Source organism: Pyxicephalus adspersus, chromosome 8, assembly GCF_032062135.1.
Source record: "Pyxicephalus adspersus chromosome 8, UCB_Pads_2.0, whole genome shotgun sequence".
In the NCBI taxonomy this organism is placed as follows: domain Eukaryota; kingdom Metazoa; phylum Chordata; class Amphibia; order Anura; family Pyxicephalidae; genus Pyxicephalus; species Pyxicephalus adspersus.
The window spans coordinates 1318761-1337814 of NC_092865.1; the positions used below are offsets into that span (position 1 = coordinate 1318761).

Consider the following 19054-nt stretch of genomic DNA (forward strand, 5'->3'; position numbering starts at 1 on the left):
CATTGTGAATGTGTACCCCAATATGTCTCCTGCGATGAGGGGAAGGGGGGTGTTCTGAATACAGATGGACAGGGCTCTACTGCTTTGAATCTTTTCTCCCTCCCCTCACTGATTTTCTACCTGTGGGGAGGTGGGTGCATTCTGCGTGCCAACCCCCATCACTGGTATTCAGTGGGGTATATTTACATAAAGCCAATCTCAGCAGAAACATTGCAGATCTCTCTCTGCACCCATCTCTCCCGACCCTTATTTCCCAATTTCCCAATTTGTGGGATTGACGTTTTCATTACCTAGTACAGAAAAATGTACTCACCTAAGTCCGCCATCCAGATCCCCCGACAGTAATACTTTGGGAACTCCCTGAACACCTAAAATCACTGAACCCTGCCAGTCCTCCTCTAATGACATCTGGCTCATCCAGGATCTCCCCATAGACAGCCCTGAGGAGTTGTCATCAGGCAGGCTGTGATGTAGACAAATTATTATTAATAAACAGGATTTATATAGCGCCAACATATTACACAGCGCTGTACATTAAATGGGAGGTTGCAAATGACAGATGAATACAGTGACACAGGAGAGAGGACCCTGCCCTGAAGAGCTTACAATCTAGGAGGTGGGGGAAGTATCACACAATAGGAGGGGATATGGAATGGTGGGAAGTAGTGAGGGTTTAGGAGACAGAAGAAGATAGGTAGGTGAGGAGGAAGCGTTGGGTTTTCAGGGCTCTTTTAAAGGAGCAGAAAGTAGGAGCAATCCGAATAGAAGAAGGAGACCATTCCAGAGAGTTGGGGCAGCTCTAGATTAGTCTTGGAGCCATGCATGTAATGAGGTTATGAGTGAGGAAGTCATTAGTAGGGCATTGGGAGATTTTTCTATCAGGACAGAAAGATAAATGGGAGAAACGCTGTGGAGGGATTTCAGGGCAATGCACAGGAGATGAATTTGATTCTAAGGTGAAATGGAAGCTGATGAAGAGAACTACAAAGAGAGGCAGCAGAAGAGGAGTGGTGGGAAGGCTGTGTATGGGGTAGGTAGGTGGGAAGGCCATTTAAAAGGTTCTTTAGGGCTTCAAAGTAAATTAAACAAAGCAGCAAATATTTCCACCTCCCCCCAAGCAATGGTGGGCACACATAGCAATGGTGGGACACCGGATATCTCTCCAGATATAATAGCCCCCCCATATGTAGCGCCCCCACCTGGCTCAGCAGCCTCTGATGGGTGTAATCTGTCGGGCTGTTATCAGGGCGCAGCAGGCAAAGGGGGAGGGGAATCTCATAGGGGGAGGGGCAGCTGTGCTACAATCAGGTGACAAACTCAGCATCTTTCACCGTTGTGGAACCAAAAGTCCCAGTCAAATAGCTTTTATTCACTGGACTATACCCTCCCCTAATAATAAGAGACTTGGGCAGAGTTGTGTTGCATTTTGTCCACTTAGCTATCCAGTATTGGCTCCGCCCACAGGGTGACAACGCTTCTGACTGAATTCAAGGCAGTGCACACAGCATTGTCACCCTGTTAAGTAATGGAAAATGGGTAATAATAGCAGAATAGGCCGGTAATTCAACCACGAGAACTACTTTTAGGCATGTGAATGGGCACCCTGGTGTCCTTTATTCAGAAATAGCTCCATTTTACTATGCATCCAAATAATACAAGTGACAATCACTTTTATTAATAAAAGTCACCATTTTGGAAGATGAAGGCCAGCACGCTGGTCATAACACCCCGAATCCTCCAGCGTTACACCCGAATAAGGAGCCGGAAGCCCGCCGTGCGCTCACCGCACATTACGGTACCTTTACCTCAGAGACTTGCGCCTAATGCTTTTCCCGCCCCCTGTTACCTAGCAACCAGCCGGCTTCGAGGAACTTGCTGATACAGACGTCGCTGCGTCGTGACGTTACGCTCAGCGAAAGTAAGGGGCGTGGGTAGACCTGCATGAGACAGCGATGTTGTGAAGGGGCGTGGCAGGAGCTACATTGGACACGCCGATGGGCGTGGTCATGGCCGAGTAATGGCTGCGCCCATGTGGAGGCGGTGACAGCGGTCTGAGGAGGGCAGATCGGCACACAGAAGTCGAGAGACGCATCCAGCAGCATGGAACAGCCGGAACACCTGCTGTGAGTAGTGTATGAGGGCCAGTGGAGGGGGTGGCATTTCAAGGGGCACTTCACTTCTTAATCCTGAGGTGACAACTATACAGAGATAAATTAGAGTTCTGTCAGGATAGCATTGCAGGAAGTAATGGAGTGTTGTCACCCTGGCACTGTCAGATGGAAGCTGTGCAATCTCCTTAGTTGCTAGGAGTAACAGCATTTGTATGTTCTGGGTTGGTACACTTATGTGGGTTGCTGCAGCTGATATTTGTATGATGTTTCTTATTGGTTAGTGAGGAGCCTTCAGGAGCGGTGTCACCGGGACAACATAGCCAATAGGAGTTTGGTTCACATGTCTGGGGGGGGAGTCCCACAGATCTACTAGGTGCTGCAGCCGTAACCCATAGCAACCCATTGGAAACTTAATATGAGCATGTCTTTAGGTGTATTGGAAGGATTAGACCCCCTGCCAGGTTTTTATTTCTGTCCCCATCGAGGAGTTCCCCCCCCCCCCCAACGTCCCTGAAAAAATGATAGGAAATCCAAAATTTGAGAATTGTCACCAGAACGGGCATAGAAAGCAAATCTTCCCACCTTTTCTGGTGACAACTGAGAGGGGATTTCCTCTCGCTTCTTATTGTATCTACAAAAAAAAAAAAAAAAATCGATGGATGGCAAAAAGAAACTTTTTTTCTACTGAATTGGTTGTTATGGGTTACAGCATGGTGCTGTGTTTATGGGTTCACCTGACCATGTCACCCAATGCTGCTCATCTTGTTGTCCCCCCTCTGGAGTCACATAACAGATTAGAGCGCGGTGTCACCTGGTTCAGGATGGTGTCATGTGACCCCGGCTTAGGGGGATTACACAGAATTAGGTGAATGTAGGACTGCGTTGGGTGATTCACTTCTATTGTGTGAATGGCACTTGGCGGGGTTCTCCTTTATGCAAGTGTTGGGCTGGTTGCACAATATCTGTAGCTCTGCATGCGGTGACCCCGCATGTGTTATCAGGGCCGGGCAGAGCTCCCCCCTCACCTCCTCCATATCTCTCCTCCACCCCGCCTGCTCCGAACAGATACCACAGCCCCAATCCTGCCGACTCGGCACTTGTGGGGGGGGAGGGGGGGGTGCAGGATGGCCGCCTGCACCATGTGACCACCCCAAAGCTGCTGTCCCCACACTGGGATCCAGAATGGTGGCCATGGCACAAAGCCATGTGACTAAAATAAAATTTCCCCCAAACCCAGCTTTTTTTTAATGTGCGGCGACCCGAGTGTGTGGGGTTAGGACCCCCTGCCAGGTTTTTATTGCTCTTGGTGTCCCCGCTGGGAAGATTCACTCTGTATTTGTCCGGGTGACCCCTGGACTGGAAGTGATGGGAAGACCCAGAATTTTGCAAATGTCGGTAAAATAGAAAACGGTGGGAAATCTTCCAATGGGAATTCATCTTCCTGTTGTGTCTCTGAGACAGAAAGTGAAGGGAAATCAAACATTTTAAAGTTGTCACCAGAACAGGGGGTGAGGGGGAAGTCTTATAATGGGGCCACTTGTACATTGAGGGCTGTGACCTTCCAGGCCTTCCTTCACTTCCTGTTTCCAGTGAGAACCTGGCCGGGGTCATAACCATTTCACAGCATTTCTCAATTTTTTGGCACATGTGCGTTTATAGCTGATCTGTTTGGCTGAATGAAAAGACAGTGAACACCAATCCTTCCAGTCAGTGACCAGGACGGCCGCAGCTTATTCTTTGGCCCGGTGGTTGGGGACCCCAGGGCTAGACTTCCTTCAGCCTGGAAATGAGCTCTGTTTGACTTGCTGCAGGATCTAATGTAGATTGTGGCAAGCTCAGTGTGCAGTGAAATCAGAGGAAGCCATTTCAGTCCAGGAGAGGAGCCGCTATAACTGTGCAATACGGAAGGGAAGGCGGGTGGGGTTTTTTATATATTGATTTGTTCCTCTAATAAAATACAGATCATGACCTTGAGATGTAGAGGAACTACAAGTCCCAGCATGCACTGCCAGCCTGTATTAATAATGTCAGATGATTTGCAGATCATACCCTGGAGTCACCGGCTGCCTCTGTTGTTGGGTTCCCCATTTCCCATCATAATGCTAATTTATTAATTTTATTTTTCTTCCAGCCCGGAGAATTTCCCTCCTCTTCAGAATGACACATTCCTGCGCGCTGCCCGCGGTGAGGAATGCCGACAGGTGCCCGTGTGGTGCATGAGACAGGCCGGCCGCTACTTGCCAGGTGAGGGCGCTGTCTCAGTTTAGGACTTTCAGACTCATTAGCTGTACTGGTTCTCCCAATCTGGCAGAGTCTGGGGCAGAATCGGTGGCTCTTCTGCGTTTGGGGGGGGGTACAAAACGAGCGGGGCCAGCAACCTGTGCCACAGCATATGGAGGTCACTTTGGTCTTTTCTTGGAGTGGCAGTGTTGGAGGTGGTCTGGGGGGAGTCCGGTGTGTACATCCTCACCCAGCAATCCAGGAAGAATAAAATGTGAGGATCGTTGGGTACAGTTCAGGGTGCAGGACGATACAATACACGGGCAGAGGTCTCCACCACCACCATCATCATCATCCTCAGGTCCTGAACAGCCAATTGAAATGCAGATCAGAACCTTTCCAGCAAATATGGCTCCACATCTTTCAAACCCTGAGCCTTTCTATTGCCTGGGGTGACAACACTACTGCTCCATAGATGCTGTACAGTCAGTGAGTGTTGTCACACTAGAACAGGAAGTGTGTTAGTGGCAGGATCACTGAGTGATACCAATGGTGGAACTAAGGATTGGTAAACTGCAATATTTGATGTGAATATAATCGTATTAGGATAGGTTTGCCCTTTCTTATTGGAGATCATGTGAGCCTAGCCTGACATTCGTATGATATTCTCACATTCCTTTGGTTTTCTACACCAAATTACCTCTGCTAGTCCTGACCCTGGCTATTTCCTGGCTCATTTGGCCAGGTAACTCAATCCAGACATTTTGAACATCTGGACTGCGTATTTGCTGGTTTTTCCCAATCCCCTGTAGAAGCCTACACTGGTGAAACGCGTCGGGCCTTCAGATCTAGTTTGATTATCACAAACCCCCTTGAATCTTTACTTTATCCTGTACCTTATATGCATTTGACTTAGTCCAGTACCCTCCCACATTTATTAGTGGTTCGTATGATATGGTATCATATATTTGGTTAATTATAACAATGTGTTTTCATAACCATATATAATCTATTAAGCCCACAAAATCCCACTTTCTGCTTTTATTTATCCTTCAGTATTTGAAGTATTTTCTTTTTTGGGTTTCCATACCCTGGAAGGCTGGGTAGGGGCGGAGTCAGGACCAGCTTTTACAGGACTCGTCCCTTCCACATGTCCATCCAAAACAAGTAGTTGCCCCCTTGTGACCAATCATGGAAATGCAATCTCTATTCTCGTTTTTTTAGAGTTTCGGGAGACCCGCGCAGGACAGGACTTCTTTGCATCGTGCCGCAGCCCGGAAATCTGCTGCGAGCTCACCTTGCAGGTAATGGTGGTGCCTATTTCATCTAGATACATTGATTAATAAATATGAAATCTGTGATAGAAATGCCAAGATCTCTCCAGGATTATTTTCAAGATCATTACTGAGTGTTAGGCATTTGGTAAATTTATAGGCCCTCTATGGTTGCAGATATTGCGGGGTCCTCTACAGAATAGATTACAGTCAGGAGGGGTTGGTGGGAGTGGAATATACAGTCATTCTGGAACATGTGTACCCTTTGTACTAACATTACCCGCTGAGCCTATACAATACCCCCTATGCCTCATACAACACCTCCCTCCCAATACTATCAATATTACCCTGAGCCTTATAGAATAATCCAATATTAACAATACACCCCCTTAATAATATTACCCCCTATGCCTCATACAATTATCCCCCCCATTTTTTTACAATATTACCCTGAGCCATATACAATAACCAAATACTAACAATGCCCCCTATGCCTCATATAAATATCACCCCCCCCCCTTATTCACAACATTACTCTGAGCCACATACATTAACCCAATACAGTACTAACAATTCTCATACCCCCTATGCCTCATACAGACCCCCCATTATTGTAATATTACCCTGAGCCATATACAGTAACCCTTTGTGATTAATCCAATACCCTCTATATTAGCAATACCCCTTATGCCTCATAAAGCCCCCCCCCCCATTCCAAATATTAGAATAGTCCTATACTAACAATATATTCCCTCTGTGCTAAATTCAGTAGCCTACTACCCCAATGAACTACATACAATACCCCCTATATTAATAATATCTCCTATGCTTCATAAACCCCCCCATTAACAATATTCCCTCTGTGCTAAATTCAGTAGCCTAATACCTCACTGAACTACATACAATACCCCAAAACTAACAGTAGTCCTCTTAACTTCATATTGTACCCCCCTGCTATAAACACACCCCCTTCATTGATCTACAATACCCGTATACTAACAAATACCCCCATGAGTCACATACAATAACCCCGTTAATACAATAACCACAAGGCAAAAGGGGTTGCCGAGCTGGTGGAAACATTTTCCAGACATTGTGCTGAGCTAACATGGCCCAGATAGAGCCCTCATTCTGCCCCCACAGCTGATCCGGTTGTTCTTGTTGGCTTTAAACATTTTTCTGACTTTTCACCAGCCACTTTTGCAGCTTACAGTGTCCCTCGGATCCCAGCAGGGGCAGTTACCACTGTTTAGTCCCTGGATTATTCCTGTTTATATTACCAATAGAGAACAGATATCAGAGGGGAGTTGTGACACCGATATCTGCAACTGCTCATTGGATTTTAGCACAATAGTAAATCTGTACCTGTCCTGTATGAGCATCATGAGCGCCATGATGTCACTGACTGTACAGGAACTACCCCAGGGTGCACCTCTACTTCCTGCTCTGCTGTATAACTTTCTGTTTTCACTTGTAGCCACTGCGCCGGTTCCCCTTGGATGCTGCCATCATCTTTTCCGACATCCTCGTCATTCCTCAGGTATGCTGACAACACTTTGAGTGATTATAGAGATGAGATTGTGCAGTGATTCTGATTGGTCAGTAGAGGGTGCCAAATGATCCCCAACCGCAGCCAATTCACAAACTTAGAGTTATCAGCTGCTGCTGGGAAACAGGTCAGACGTACAATTCCTTCACATCTGCCATCAACAGAAGCTCTCGCCATGCGGCATGCTGGCATGTGGCGTTGAGAGTTGCACAGTTGCTGCTGGGGGATTCTGTTCCCCTGATAAGGGCAAGGCACCGAGATGAGATGTGGCACAGCTGTGGGTGAGATCTGTACTCACCGTGGGCACAACTCAGGCACAAGTGTAATGCCACATTGGCCCTAAGTAAACACCTGACCCAAGTGATATGGAGGTTGTCATGTGCTGTGCTCCGAGTGCCATATATAGATTTCTGGATTATAGACTTGCAGCAACCTGGCCCTTCTCAGGGTCATTTGGGTCTAACTCACACCAGGGTGACCCTCATCTGTCCTGAATGCTGTGAAGGGGGGGGCAGCAATTATTATGTGTTTCTTGTGGTCACTTCCCAGCCTCTGAACCATACAATGAACTTCTTAATCAAAATGATCTGTTACATGTAGATATCTGTATCTTTAAAGCTGAAATGCAGGCAGATGTACTAGAAATTGATAAATGGAGCTCTGCTGAAATTAAGATAACTAAAGCTGATCTCTGGACCCCCACCCTGTCAAAATATGCTCAATACTATGGTCATGTGACGCTCCAGGCCTGAGCCTTTACTTCTGTTCCTCGGAGGCGGGGTCATTTTTCAGTTGTCCATGTCACCATGGTGCTGGTGAGAAATAAGGTAAAAAAACTACATTCAGGGCAGTTGGAATAGAGGAATGGGAGGGGGATTATTATTTGCCAAAAGATACGTTATAATAAAATGTGTTTTATTTTTAATGCAAGCGTTGGAAGTATCTTCATTTGACTTGGTGTCAGTAGAACAATCTCTGTACAACAGGGCTAAAGTATAGAGTGAAGAAGCAGTAATCTGAGCCTCTCAATTCATGTGCTGATAGGAAGACATGGAACACAATGAGCGAGGGATTAGCTCATCCCTGTGCTGCCTCTTGCACGGTCCACAGCCTGAAGGTTCGGGGGAAGTCGGTTTAATGGCATAGGGAAAAATGACTGTGGTGGAAATCTTTGCATTGAAGGTGAATACTGCAGAAAAATCAGATTTTTACCATTAAATGGGGCATTTGTTTTTCCTGCAATTTATGTGTTTGCCCAGGGTTTGTGTGTTGACTGCCCCAAATTGGGGTACCCACAGATGTTCATATGTCCATCTTTCAATCATTCACAGGCGTTGGGCATGGAGATCCGTATGGAAGCAGGCAGAGGACCTGTGTTTCCCGAGCCGCTCCAGGGCCCACAGGACCTGCAGAAACTGAAGACTACAGTGGATGTTTCCCAGGAGTTGGGCTATGTGTTTCAAGCCATAACCCTCACCCGTCACAAGATCGCAGGGAAAGTTCCTCTGATTGGCTTTACTGGTGCTCCGGTGAGTTTGAGGGGAGAATGAGGGTATAATAGGAATGAAATGTTTTTATAGGTGACTGCAATCTATATTATTATAATGCATTTATAATAGCGCAGAATGTATATAGTGACGACATATTACACAGTCATGTCACTAACTGTCCCTCATAGGGGCTCATGATCTAATGTCTCTACCTCAAGCATACGTCATTAATACAGTCTACAGTCAATTTTAGGGGTAAGCCAATTAACCGAACTGCATGTTTGTTGAATGTGGGAGGAAACCGGAGTACCTGGAGGAAACCCACACAAAGACGGGGAGAATCTACAAACTCCATGCAGATAGTGTCCTGGATGAGATTCCAACCTTGGACTCAGCGCAGAAAAGACCAGAGTACTAACCACTATATTTACATAAGTTACTGTTTGTGGGTTCGGAGATGGGGAAGTTTCTTGGTTTCTCAGAAAGAAATGTGAAGTTCAGACATTTATGGATTTCTTGATGTGATTGTGTCTTTTCCTCTTCCTTCCCAGTGGACACTGATGACCTATATGATTGAGGGTGGTGGATCTACAACCATGTCCAAGGCAAAGCGCTGGCTCTATCAGAACCCGAGTGCCAGTCACCAACTCCTGCAGCAGCTCACAGACGTCTTTGTGGATTACCTGGTGGGACAGGTGGCAGCAGGTGCCCAGGTAGGGTGACATCTCTGTTCTCTGGTACCCTTTGCAGCTTAGGTCCATGTTATAAACTACAGACCCATATGACTTCTTGGAAATATATGCAGGCTCTCGGGTTGTTGTACTGTGTACTGTCTGTGTATTCAGCTGTTAAGAGTCCTAAATAAATATTGATATTTCAGTTACAGGTGGATAGCAGTAGGTTAGTTTGCTGCTGTTCTCAAATAAATAGGAGCTTCTACTTTCATCTCTGAAATATACAACCTGGCTCACTGGTAAATGGGGTCTCATCCTGTTATTTTTTAACTATTTACAACTTTGTGGGATTCCCAGTAGGTGATAGGAGAAAATAATGGAAAGACCTCCACCTGTTACCAGTAGGATGGTTTGGATAACCATTCTTATAAACACAAATATCCATCTGTCCCACCTGTGGGTAAGAAACATAAATGGTTCTCCTTCTCTATGAGGTGCCATTGTGTAGATACCATAGCCTCTTGTGTTCTCCTATGGGTGGGTGCATGGGGGTGGCACTTGCTACCCTTGAAGTTTCCTTTTATGTCTTCAGACCTTGAAAACCTTTGCCCAGCCTGCTCCTGCGAGTTTTCTTGCACATTACACAACTGCATTACTGCAATGCCCTTAGTCGCAGGCAGCCTGGTTCTGAAACACTGGCATAGTGGCTGCCTGTCCCAGATCCTGCCTGCAAGTAGGTGCATTGGCTGCAGCTGGACACAGTGCGCAGTGGTGCTGGATCAAGTAATGCCCACATAACTGCCTATGAGTCACCACCTCACTGTGCAGCCGACCTCCGCTCTGATCCTACCATCTACCAAGTCCAGCGCCAGAGGAGATCACAGTGTTGGTGCCATCGGCAGCCCATTTAGACTAACTGTCGGCTTTATTTCAGGGAAAGGACGGGGAAGAGGGTGACCCTGCAAGGAAATCTGGACCCCTGTGCTCTGTACGCCAGTAAGGTGAGACCCGGAAAACTTTATATCCTAATTATTTCTGTAATCTCACATCTGCCGTTGCTGAATCCAATTCACAGAGACAATTCCTGGTGGTACAAAGCGACTAAATTCTATAATATCCTCAATCACCAGCAGAACACTATAGAGGGCAATGGATCCAATACAAAGTGCTAATGGTTGACCTCCAGTGATGGTCAGGACTAGGCCATATTCTTGTAGTTTTATAAAGAAACATGTATTGTGACCTCATTCAGCACAGATTTATGCCACTGACAATTGTGAACCAGTACAGAAACACTACAATTAAGGCCTTCTATAAGAAACGTGTCACAGGAGGTCAACCTAACCACTCATGACACTTTGGATCAATAAAGTTTATTACTTTTTGAAAGATTTTAATTAGGTGACCACATATTCTTGTGTTTAAACATCAGCCTCACTTCCTGCTGGGAAATTTTTTCACATCAACATTAAACCCGAACCTTCTGAAAAGAGTGAAAATTGCCCTTTCTGAACCCTCATCCCACTCTGATGGCAATGCGTTTTCTCTCACAGGATAACATTGAAGAGATGGCGAAGACGATGGTGGAGGCCTTTGGCCACCGGGCGTACATAGCAAACCTGGGCCACGGCTTGTATCCCGATATGGACCCAGAACATGTAGGAGCCTTTATAGCTGCTGTGCACAAATACACAGAGCGAAAAGAGAAATGAAGAGGAACGCAATTCTCAGGAAAGGCCACTAGGGAGGCAGTATAGAGCCATTCAGGGATGCACATGTACAGACTGCATACCCCATAACACGGATTCTGTCTTCTGGTGGGAGGCAGGAAGATTTTATAGGACCCAACAACTGTTCATAAAGTCATGAAATTTATATATTAAATGTGTTTAAAACAAGGTCATGGTCATGTTTTTTTTTTTTTCCCCCAATACATATAATTTTGTACTCTGATTATCTCTGCTCCCACTTTTATATTTAATTAATTATTGGTATTACAGATTGCTAGTAGCTACACTGGTCTGTCAAAATATCTACCCCATTTTCACTAACGGCAGTCACTCTGACACTTGGTGGATCTCAGTACCTGAATTTATTTATCTAGATTATTAACTTCATTGAAGTCTACTACAATGGATTATTATTAACATCATTTTCACACCTTTCGTTCCCCTCCATATCAATATATTGTACATACCAACTTCTTACCACACTGTCTGCTTGCATTTGAGCTGTTGAATTAATTCTCATCTCAGAACTTATCAATGCGGTCTCTACTCTCCCCTAAGGCAGCCATATGGCGCAACACATCAGGCAATGGCCACAATCATTTACTTTACGTTACTCTGACTATATGCAATGATTATATATTGATCCATAACTTAGTTGGGCTATGTAGAACTTAGAATGTTAATTATCGCATTGCCACAAAGAGTTCTTTTTTATCTTCTTTCTTCATGTACAGCCACTTATGTCACATCCTTCTGTGGGACCGGACCAGATAGGCCAAGAACAACACACACACAGTTATATATCATTGTGTCATCTTTGTCCAGAATGTGATTCAGGATGGTGCTGTATCCATAGAAAAGCAGATGAGGGCGCTGTACCCCTGGCAGGTACACAATACTTATGCTGCCCTTATACATATCTTAATACATATCTGATGACAGGTTCTCTTTATTAAATGTCCTATCTGTAAAATATCTGCTGCAAATATTGCTCACAGCTGTTTCTTCTCAGTGTAAATTGTACTATTTTTTTCCTGAATCCAAACTAATTATTTTGCAATTATAAATAATTGTGAATATTTCCAATCTTTTTCATACATGAGGTCAGATTTGGTTTTTGCTGCTTAACGTTTTACAGAAGAGTACCAGTTGGTGGGATTCGCTGGAACACAGCTGCATCACCCCTCCACTTTAAGCCATGTAAGTGGCGGCTCGGGCAGCGCAGTCAGCACTTTGTACATCTCACATGCTAGAAATAAAAACACTCGCGTCTCCAGACATCTGCATGTCACCAAGGCCTGGCAGGAGGGTGAGGGACAGCATGCCAAACCATGAGGCTGCAGCTTGGAGATTCCTGGAAATCTGAGCACTTTGTGAGCACTAAGGACTTCGTCTCGAGTACAATGCTAAATATTTCATTTTATAAACTGAAGCATGATGATACCCAGACTTTGGCTTACACCTTCTCTGTCCCATCGATGAGATAGGAAGTGAAGGGAAATTCAACATTTTACAATTGTTGCAAAAACTACAGAAATCTTCCAATGGGCACACCTACCTAGTGACAGCTAGAGAAGGTAGGTGTCTACATTTTAACAGACAAGGATTTTATTATTCCCTAATCATCCAAAACTCTAAAAAAAAGCTCCAGTTAAAAAAAAAAAAAAACCTTTTTCTGCAATACCAACACTCACCACTAGATGTTGTCAGTCAATTGGATTAAAAATAGAACCAAATGCATTTACTGCCAGAATTTGCAAATTTTTTACAAAAAAAAGTAATTTTTTTTATTAAAAAAATAAGTCAATCAAGAATTTAAATCCCTGGCCCCCTACCCCATCCCTCTTGGGTGCCAGTTCTGCAGAGGTTGATGATCCTAGTGCAGTGGATGCTGGGATAGGATACAACCGTGCTTGTCACCGCCCACAGTAACAGCATTCCCGCCCCTCACAACCATCAGCCAATGGGAACACTTTACAGCTACTCCCCGGGTTACATACGAGATAGGGACTGTAGGTTTGTTCTTAAGTTGAATTTGTATGTAAGTTGAAACAGGTAATTATTTTAATAAAAAAAAAATCTTTACAAGCCTAGACATTCAATAACTTCTGGAGCAAGCTGTGCTTTGATACGGTATGCTAAAAGAAGAACCTATAATGTCATTGGACAAAGGAAAAAGCCTTTTGTTACTGTATCTATTTTAAGAAGCTTAGGGTAGGTTTGTTTAATATTTAATGATTTCTAATCAACGTCATTTTTATCATTTTTGACCATGAGATTGTGAAACGACAATATGAAATGTAATATATAAAATAGAAAAAAAAGTACACCCACTAATAATTGTAAGGTTTCATATATGATATAATTCATGTGGCCCTTACTGGGTCTTTAAGTTCAACCTCAGATGAACGCCAACACGTATCACATGACTAAATCACAATACAGAAGCCATGTGTGTAAAAGTAAGTACACCCCTTACCAGCAATTAGGAGGGTAAGTAGCAGCCAGGTGCTGCTCATCAGATGCCCCCCCCTTTAATAGCCAGATATGATACATTTGTTACACATTTCGGATATCAGCACCAGAAATCAAACACGTAAACATTTTGTGATCCACAATTTATTCATAAAAAAGCACTGAAATTTTCAACACAAGTCATATAAAATGGTTTCGGCAATACATAAATAGGGTTCATTTTCTTATTAATATTAACAAACATTAAAAGGTCGCACAAATATAACAAAAAATAAGCATACAAATTAAAACTGGTAAAAATAAGACTGAAAGATACATCTGTGGCGAGGAATACTGAGGGAGAGACAGGGAGGAATGAAGGGCGATTGGTTGCAATCAGCGGAAACTCGCTGTCGCCCCCTATCTACCGCAGACCAAAAATAAACGTGTGATCGGGGTGACTCACAGCTAGCACGAGAGGGGAAAAATAAATAAAGGAATAAAAGAGGAAATTGGTGCCGGGGAAGGGGGGATTTCACAGGATGTTGTTGGGTCGCCCCTCCTCCGTGACACCGCGATTATTATTGCTACACCTTACAGTCTTTCTTGATCCTGTCGTGTGACGCACCGTCATAAATACACAGATCCCCAGTTATCCCCAAATCCTTAAAAGAGAACTCCGGGCAATGCACAGAAATAGGCAAAGGGAGGAAAAAAAGCTGCTTGCAGTCTGGAAATAAATATTAGTAGCCATTACACAGAATGGAATTGCGTCCACCAATGACTCCTCCCACAGCAAGAAACCTTCCCTTGAATGCGGGAGGTCGTTAGTGAACAGCAGCTTTCAGTCTGCAGGTAGTACTGCAGTTTACAATAAAAAAGCAAGCACACCTGATAGTATGCAAATTTCTAGGTTATTCTACCCTGGAGTTCCCCTTTAAGTGGAATAGCAGATTGCATTTTTTCTTTTACAAGTTTTTGAATCGGTTTGTGGAGGCGTGGCTTATTCCCACCACGGTTTATTGCGATATCCACTCTGAGACGGCGCGTATGGAAATGCGCTCTCCGGGTGATGTCAGAAACTTGGCACAGTCTTATGTTCATGCGTACGCATAGGCGGGGGGCTCCCTTAAACAAGCCACATTGAGTCTCCCTCCTCCCCCCTCCTGAGAAAGCACTTAAAGCACCACCCCGAGCCAAAGTATTCAAGTAAGTATACTGCCGCCCTGTGCCAAAATGGACAGAACCGCCATAAATAATTAGGACTTTACATCTCATAATCCATATATATTATCCTATTTACAGGTAGATAAATGCTTTGTTGTCACTTTTGTGTTCCCTGAGTTTGGATTGCAGTCTGTTGAGCAATGAGGAGGGAGAGGCTTTTCAAGGGTGTGGCAGAGGAGATCCAAAGCTCAGCAGGGGCAGAGGACATCCTGGTTTCAACAGGAGTGGGTTCATAGTTCAGCAGGGGCAGGCAGAGAAGGTTCATAGTTCAGCAGGGAGGGAGCAGAGGTGGTTCATAGTTCAGCAGGGGAGGGGCAGAGAATCCTAGTTCAGCAGGGGAGGGGCAGAGGATATTGATTTTTCAGCAGGGGCAGGACAGAGGAGATTCCGAGTTCAGCAAGGGCAGGGCAGAGGCAGTTCTTAGTTTAGCAGGGGCAGGACAGAGGCAATTCCTAGTTCAGCAGGGAAGAAATCCAGAGTTTGTCAGGGGGTGGAAATGAGGCATTCTGAAGGTCAGCAGAGGAAATCCAGAGCTCAGCCAAGGCAGAGCGCTGGAGATTCAGATCCTATCTGGTTCCTTATAAACAGAACTCGCCACCTTTCCAGCTAATATAGGGGCAGTATCAGTGTCAGCATGTGGGGTGCTGACCCTTGTGATCCCTCCCTAGCGGGAGGTCCATGAAAAGCCTTGTCTGCTCTTCAGGTTTATTCTCAGCCAGAGGATCTGGAATGGATTGTGACTTTGGAATAAGTTTTCTAATGATACAGAAGAACCAGCCTGATGTAACACTCACTGTAATAGATGGGCCCCACTGCATACAGAATGGGGGCCAAGGCAATCAGCTCCTGCCATTTATATGCTCACCAGTTAGTGGAAAACTGACACAGAAAGGTACAAAATTGTAAAATCTCACAAACAATGGCGCGGGCTCCTTCCCAAACTTCACTCAAAAACAAAATTACTCCCAATTTTATCGTGGAGAGATTCTGGGTATATCTGCTGGTGGAAATCTTATTTTGTGTAAAATAGGCTACAAGTAGAGCCCATGATGTCCTATAAAAGGCCATGCCCACCCCAAACTGATACTCCAGTTATGGGTGGGAAGCCCTTCATAGTTTCACTTCATGATGGCTACAGCAGAAAGGCGGAGCTGGGAACCCAGTAACCGGTCTTGCCGGCATCTACAGAACTAAGAAATCAGTGATTTTGTGGGGTCATTGATTTTGTGGGGGTTATTGAAACACCAGCACACAGGAGGTCCAATTGCGGTCGGCCTATAGTGGTGGCTGTGGAGCACTGCAACACACTGACAGCAACCTTAAAATAAATGCAGCCACAAAACTAAAGCTATTTATCATTAGCCCCTCTGGACTGATCTCTTAATTTTCATAGCAGATGTGGAATGGGGAGGAATTTCAAACAGTCTAGGCCAGTCTGTGGTGGATCTCGGAATTTTTAATATGCTGACGCTACAAGAAGCTTTAGATGGAAGCTGCTGTCCTTAGATTCCTCTGTACTAGCTTTGTGCAGTTTAGAGACTCCATGGTCTCCAATGATTTATGCAGGCCAGTAGTTGAAGGAAAGCAGCTTCAATTTTATACTTCTCACACAGGAATTCTGTGACTATCACAAACAAGCTTACTGCTTCTGAGGAGCATGAACGGAAATAAAGCAAGATATTCCAGATACCTTAATTCGCACGACATGCAAGTAGTCTAGAATTTGGTCATCCAAAGAGCTCACAGCCATTTCCAGGCTGTGCTGGGCAGTGCATTGACAGAAAAGCCAAGGCTGATACTGTATGTACTACAGTAGGAAGCCTATAGTAAGCAGGGCATTCTGGGAAATGTAGTCCCCCAGCAAATTGGGGGAAGAGGTTATACTGCAGGCTGTGGCTTTTTTAAACAATGGGATGGGATGAAGTGCTACAAAGCTGTGGCTACAGGGCCGTCCAGAGAAGACGTTAAAGCCCCAATATACAGTGCCCAGCCTGGAGGGCCAAAAACTGATCGCTCAGGTTTGGAATTTTGTAGCAGACAGCAATGAATAGGATTGGAACTGAACAAACACATTCAAAAGCCAAAGATTGTGTGACCTGAACCAAAAACATAAAGGTAACGGAGAACTGATGCGTATAACAATTCTGCAGTCAATGGTGATGGCTGCCCCCCTTTGCTGCATTGGGCATGCAGAATAAAAGCAGAACTCTCATTTACTTTTATGCTTAGATATAGAAGGCTGATGTGCCAGGTTTGAAGGGCTGACATTGATGACCTCTGGTTGGAGAATCTAAGTTTGCCCCCTGGCAGAGCGAGTTTTACATGTCTTCTGTGCCACTCTGGGGTTTTCACTGCCCAACAATGTAAAATTCATTATCAGCACCCCGACCTCAACTGCAAGAACTGGATGCTACTATGGTGCTGACACAAAGGTTGAATATTTGGCTTTTGTCATTACCACACCCTCGCAGTGCTGGCATTCAAAGGCCAACCTATCTGCAGCTCAGCCTGCAAGAACTTTGGGGTGAGGGTGGAGGAGAGTTGGAGTCCCTGATGGCTAGATACATTAAGTCCAAGTTAACAGGTAGCCTTACTCCCCCAGAAAGGCCAGAGGGACATTTATGAAATTATGTCATTGTAGTGAAGGGGTTTTGGCCCTGAAATTGAGTTTCCCATAGAACAAAACTCCTAAGTGCCTGGCCTCTGATGGAAGCAGCCTTCCCTGAACTTATCTGACGCATTCTAGCGCAGTGAATAGGTCAGGCTGCTTTCATCAGAGACAAGTCATGCACATATCTGGCTTTATGACACGGTCCCTTACAGATGGCGTGAATTCACTCTGCACAATGATTCACAAACTCCGGCCTGTACTTGGCCATCAAGCATGGCTGTTGTTTAGGTTCTTCAATAATGAGCTTGCCACCCCCAAGGGGTGCAGAAGAGGAAAATGGTCATCCAGAACTTCCAGGGCTCAATGCTGCTGCACCACTGCCTGCTGGAGAGGTCAGCAAGATACTTCTAACATGGGGTAGGATTCAGTGGCTACAGTCCCCCCCAACCCCTGGCTGGCTCTGGGTAGATTAAGGAGGTTGTGTTTTCTGAGTCAGTGCCTTCCCCACCAGAAGAAAGACATGAAATGTTTGGCAGGTGGAATGAAAAACTCCTGCATATAGTCCTGGGTGTGGCCCTCAGATGTCGGGGGCCCGATGTATTAAAAGCAAGATTCAGCTGTGCCAGGAGGGCAGCCTCAACCAAACCGCTCCCTGACTAGCATCATCAGCTTCTTCTTTCCTTTGTAAATCTGTTTCAAGTTGTCTATGAACTGGGCAAACTGCAGCAGCCCGTCCTGTCCCAGCAGAAACGTCTCCCGGGCTTTACTAAGGAACTCTATGAACTCTCCGTAGTGTCGAGGGCTAATGTGTGTGAGGCGGGACTGCGTGGTGTTAATGTAAGCGCCCACTGCCGCATCCAGCAGCTGGCGCAGTGGTGGTTTGTCCGTTGACATCAGTTTTCCGGAGTTCCGCCTGCCAGGTATTCCAGCCAATCCCGGTGCGGTGAGTGTGCATCGTCTGAGGATGTCTGACAGTACAGTAGCACAGTGCACACTTTTTACTACTAGAGGCACCAAAGCAGCCAGTTCATTTTTTCCCAGAGAGTGGCTGAGGGAGCAGGCCCATAGGACATCATTAATGGCAGGGTGTGTGTCCTGGTTGTAGGCCAGGTTGAGGTGGCTCATTGCCAGGGAACATAGTTTGAAAGCTCGAAGTGGGTAGCCTCTGTGTTCCATGTATCGGGCAATGGTGAAAAGCTGGGAGTAGGTCATACCTCCAGAGGCCGCATCCACAGCAATCTGGTAAGCCGTCTCAAAAGCCGTGTGATCTTTTTCACACAAGGTGAGTGCAGACAGGGCGCAGTTCTGTGGGTCCTTCATGGCACACTGCAGAGCCAAGGTCCGAGCCCAGCTGGCCAGCTCCTCCCGCTGGGCATAGTCCAGGTTCAACCGCAGTACAGTGCTGTGAGACGTGGCGGCAGCAGCAACAATGCTAGTGGCTTCTGTAGGGGTGAAGAGCGTGTACCAGCTCTGCAGGATACTGACGAGAGCACGGACTCCTGTAAAACAAATACACAACACCTTTCAGTACCCGCCACCAATGTTAACAAACGGGCTAAGTCAAACGATGACAGAGATTCTGGGGTTGGGTGACACACTTGACCCAATTGGGGATAAGTTGGTTAGTGTGGTGGGGTTCAGCTCACCTCTGGTCTTTCAAAAACTTACATTTCCAAACAATCAGTACCTAGCAGTGGACTGCAACCCTTTTGTA

At 45.5% G+C, this 19054-nt stretch overlaps 2 protein-coding genes across 2 annotated transcripts in view; one reads left to right on the plus strand and one right to left on the minus strand.

The window, feature by feature from the left end:
* The first annotated feature begins 1971 nt into the window (after positions 1 to 1971).
* UROD (uroporphyrinogen decarboxylase) lies at positions 1972 to 11216 on the plus strand. Its single transcript, XM_072420620.1, has 8 exons — positions 1972 to 2123; positions 4243 to 4355; positions 5556 to 5635; positions 7083 to 7145; positions 8486 to 8683; positions 9196 to 9362; positions 10253 to 10319; positions 10872 to 11216. Exons 1-8 carry the CDS (start codon positions 2101 to 2103, stop codon positions 11028 to 11030), a joined length of 870 nt encoding a protein of 289 aa, XP_072276721.1. The 5' UTR covers positions 1972 to 2100; the 3' UTR covers positions 11031 to 11216.
* Positions 11217 to 13651: 2435 nt separating this feature from the next.
* ZSWIM5 (zinc finger SWIM-type containing 5) overlaps positions 13652 to 19054 on the minus strand; it is a 51712-nt gene continuing 46309 nt past the window's right edge. The window contains 1 exon segment of the mRNA XM_072419293.1: positions 13652 to 18861. Coding sequence (XP_072275394.1) covers positions 17977 to 18861 — 885 coding nt within the window. The 3' untranslated portion in view covers positions 13652 to 17976.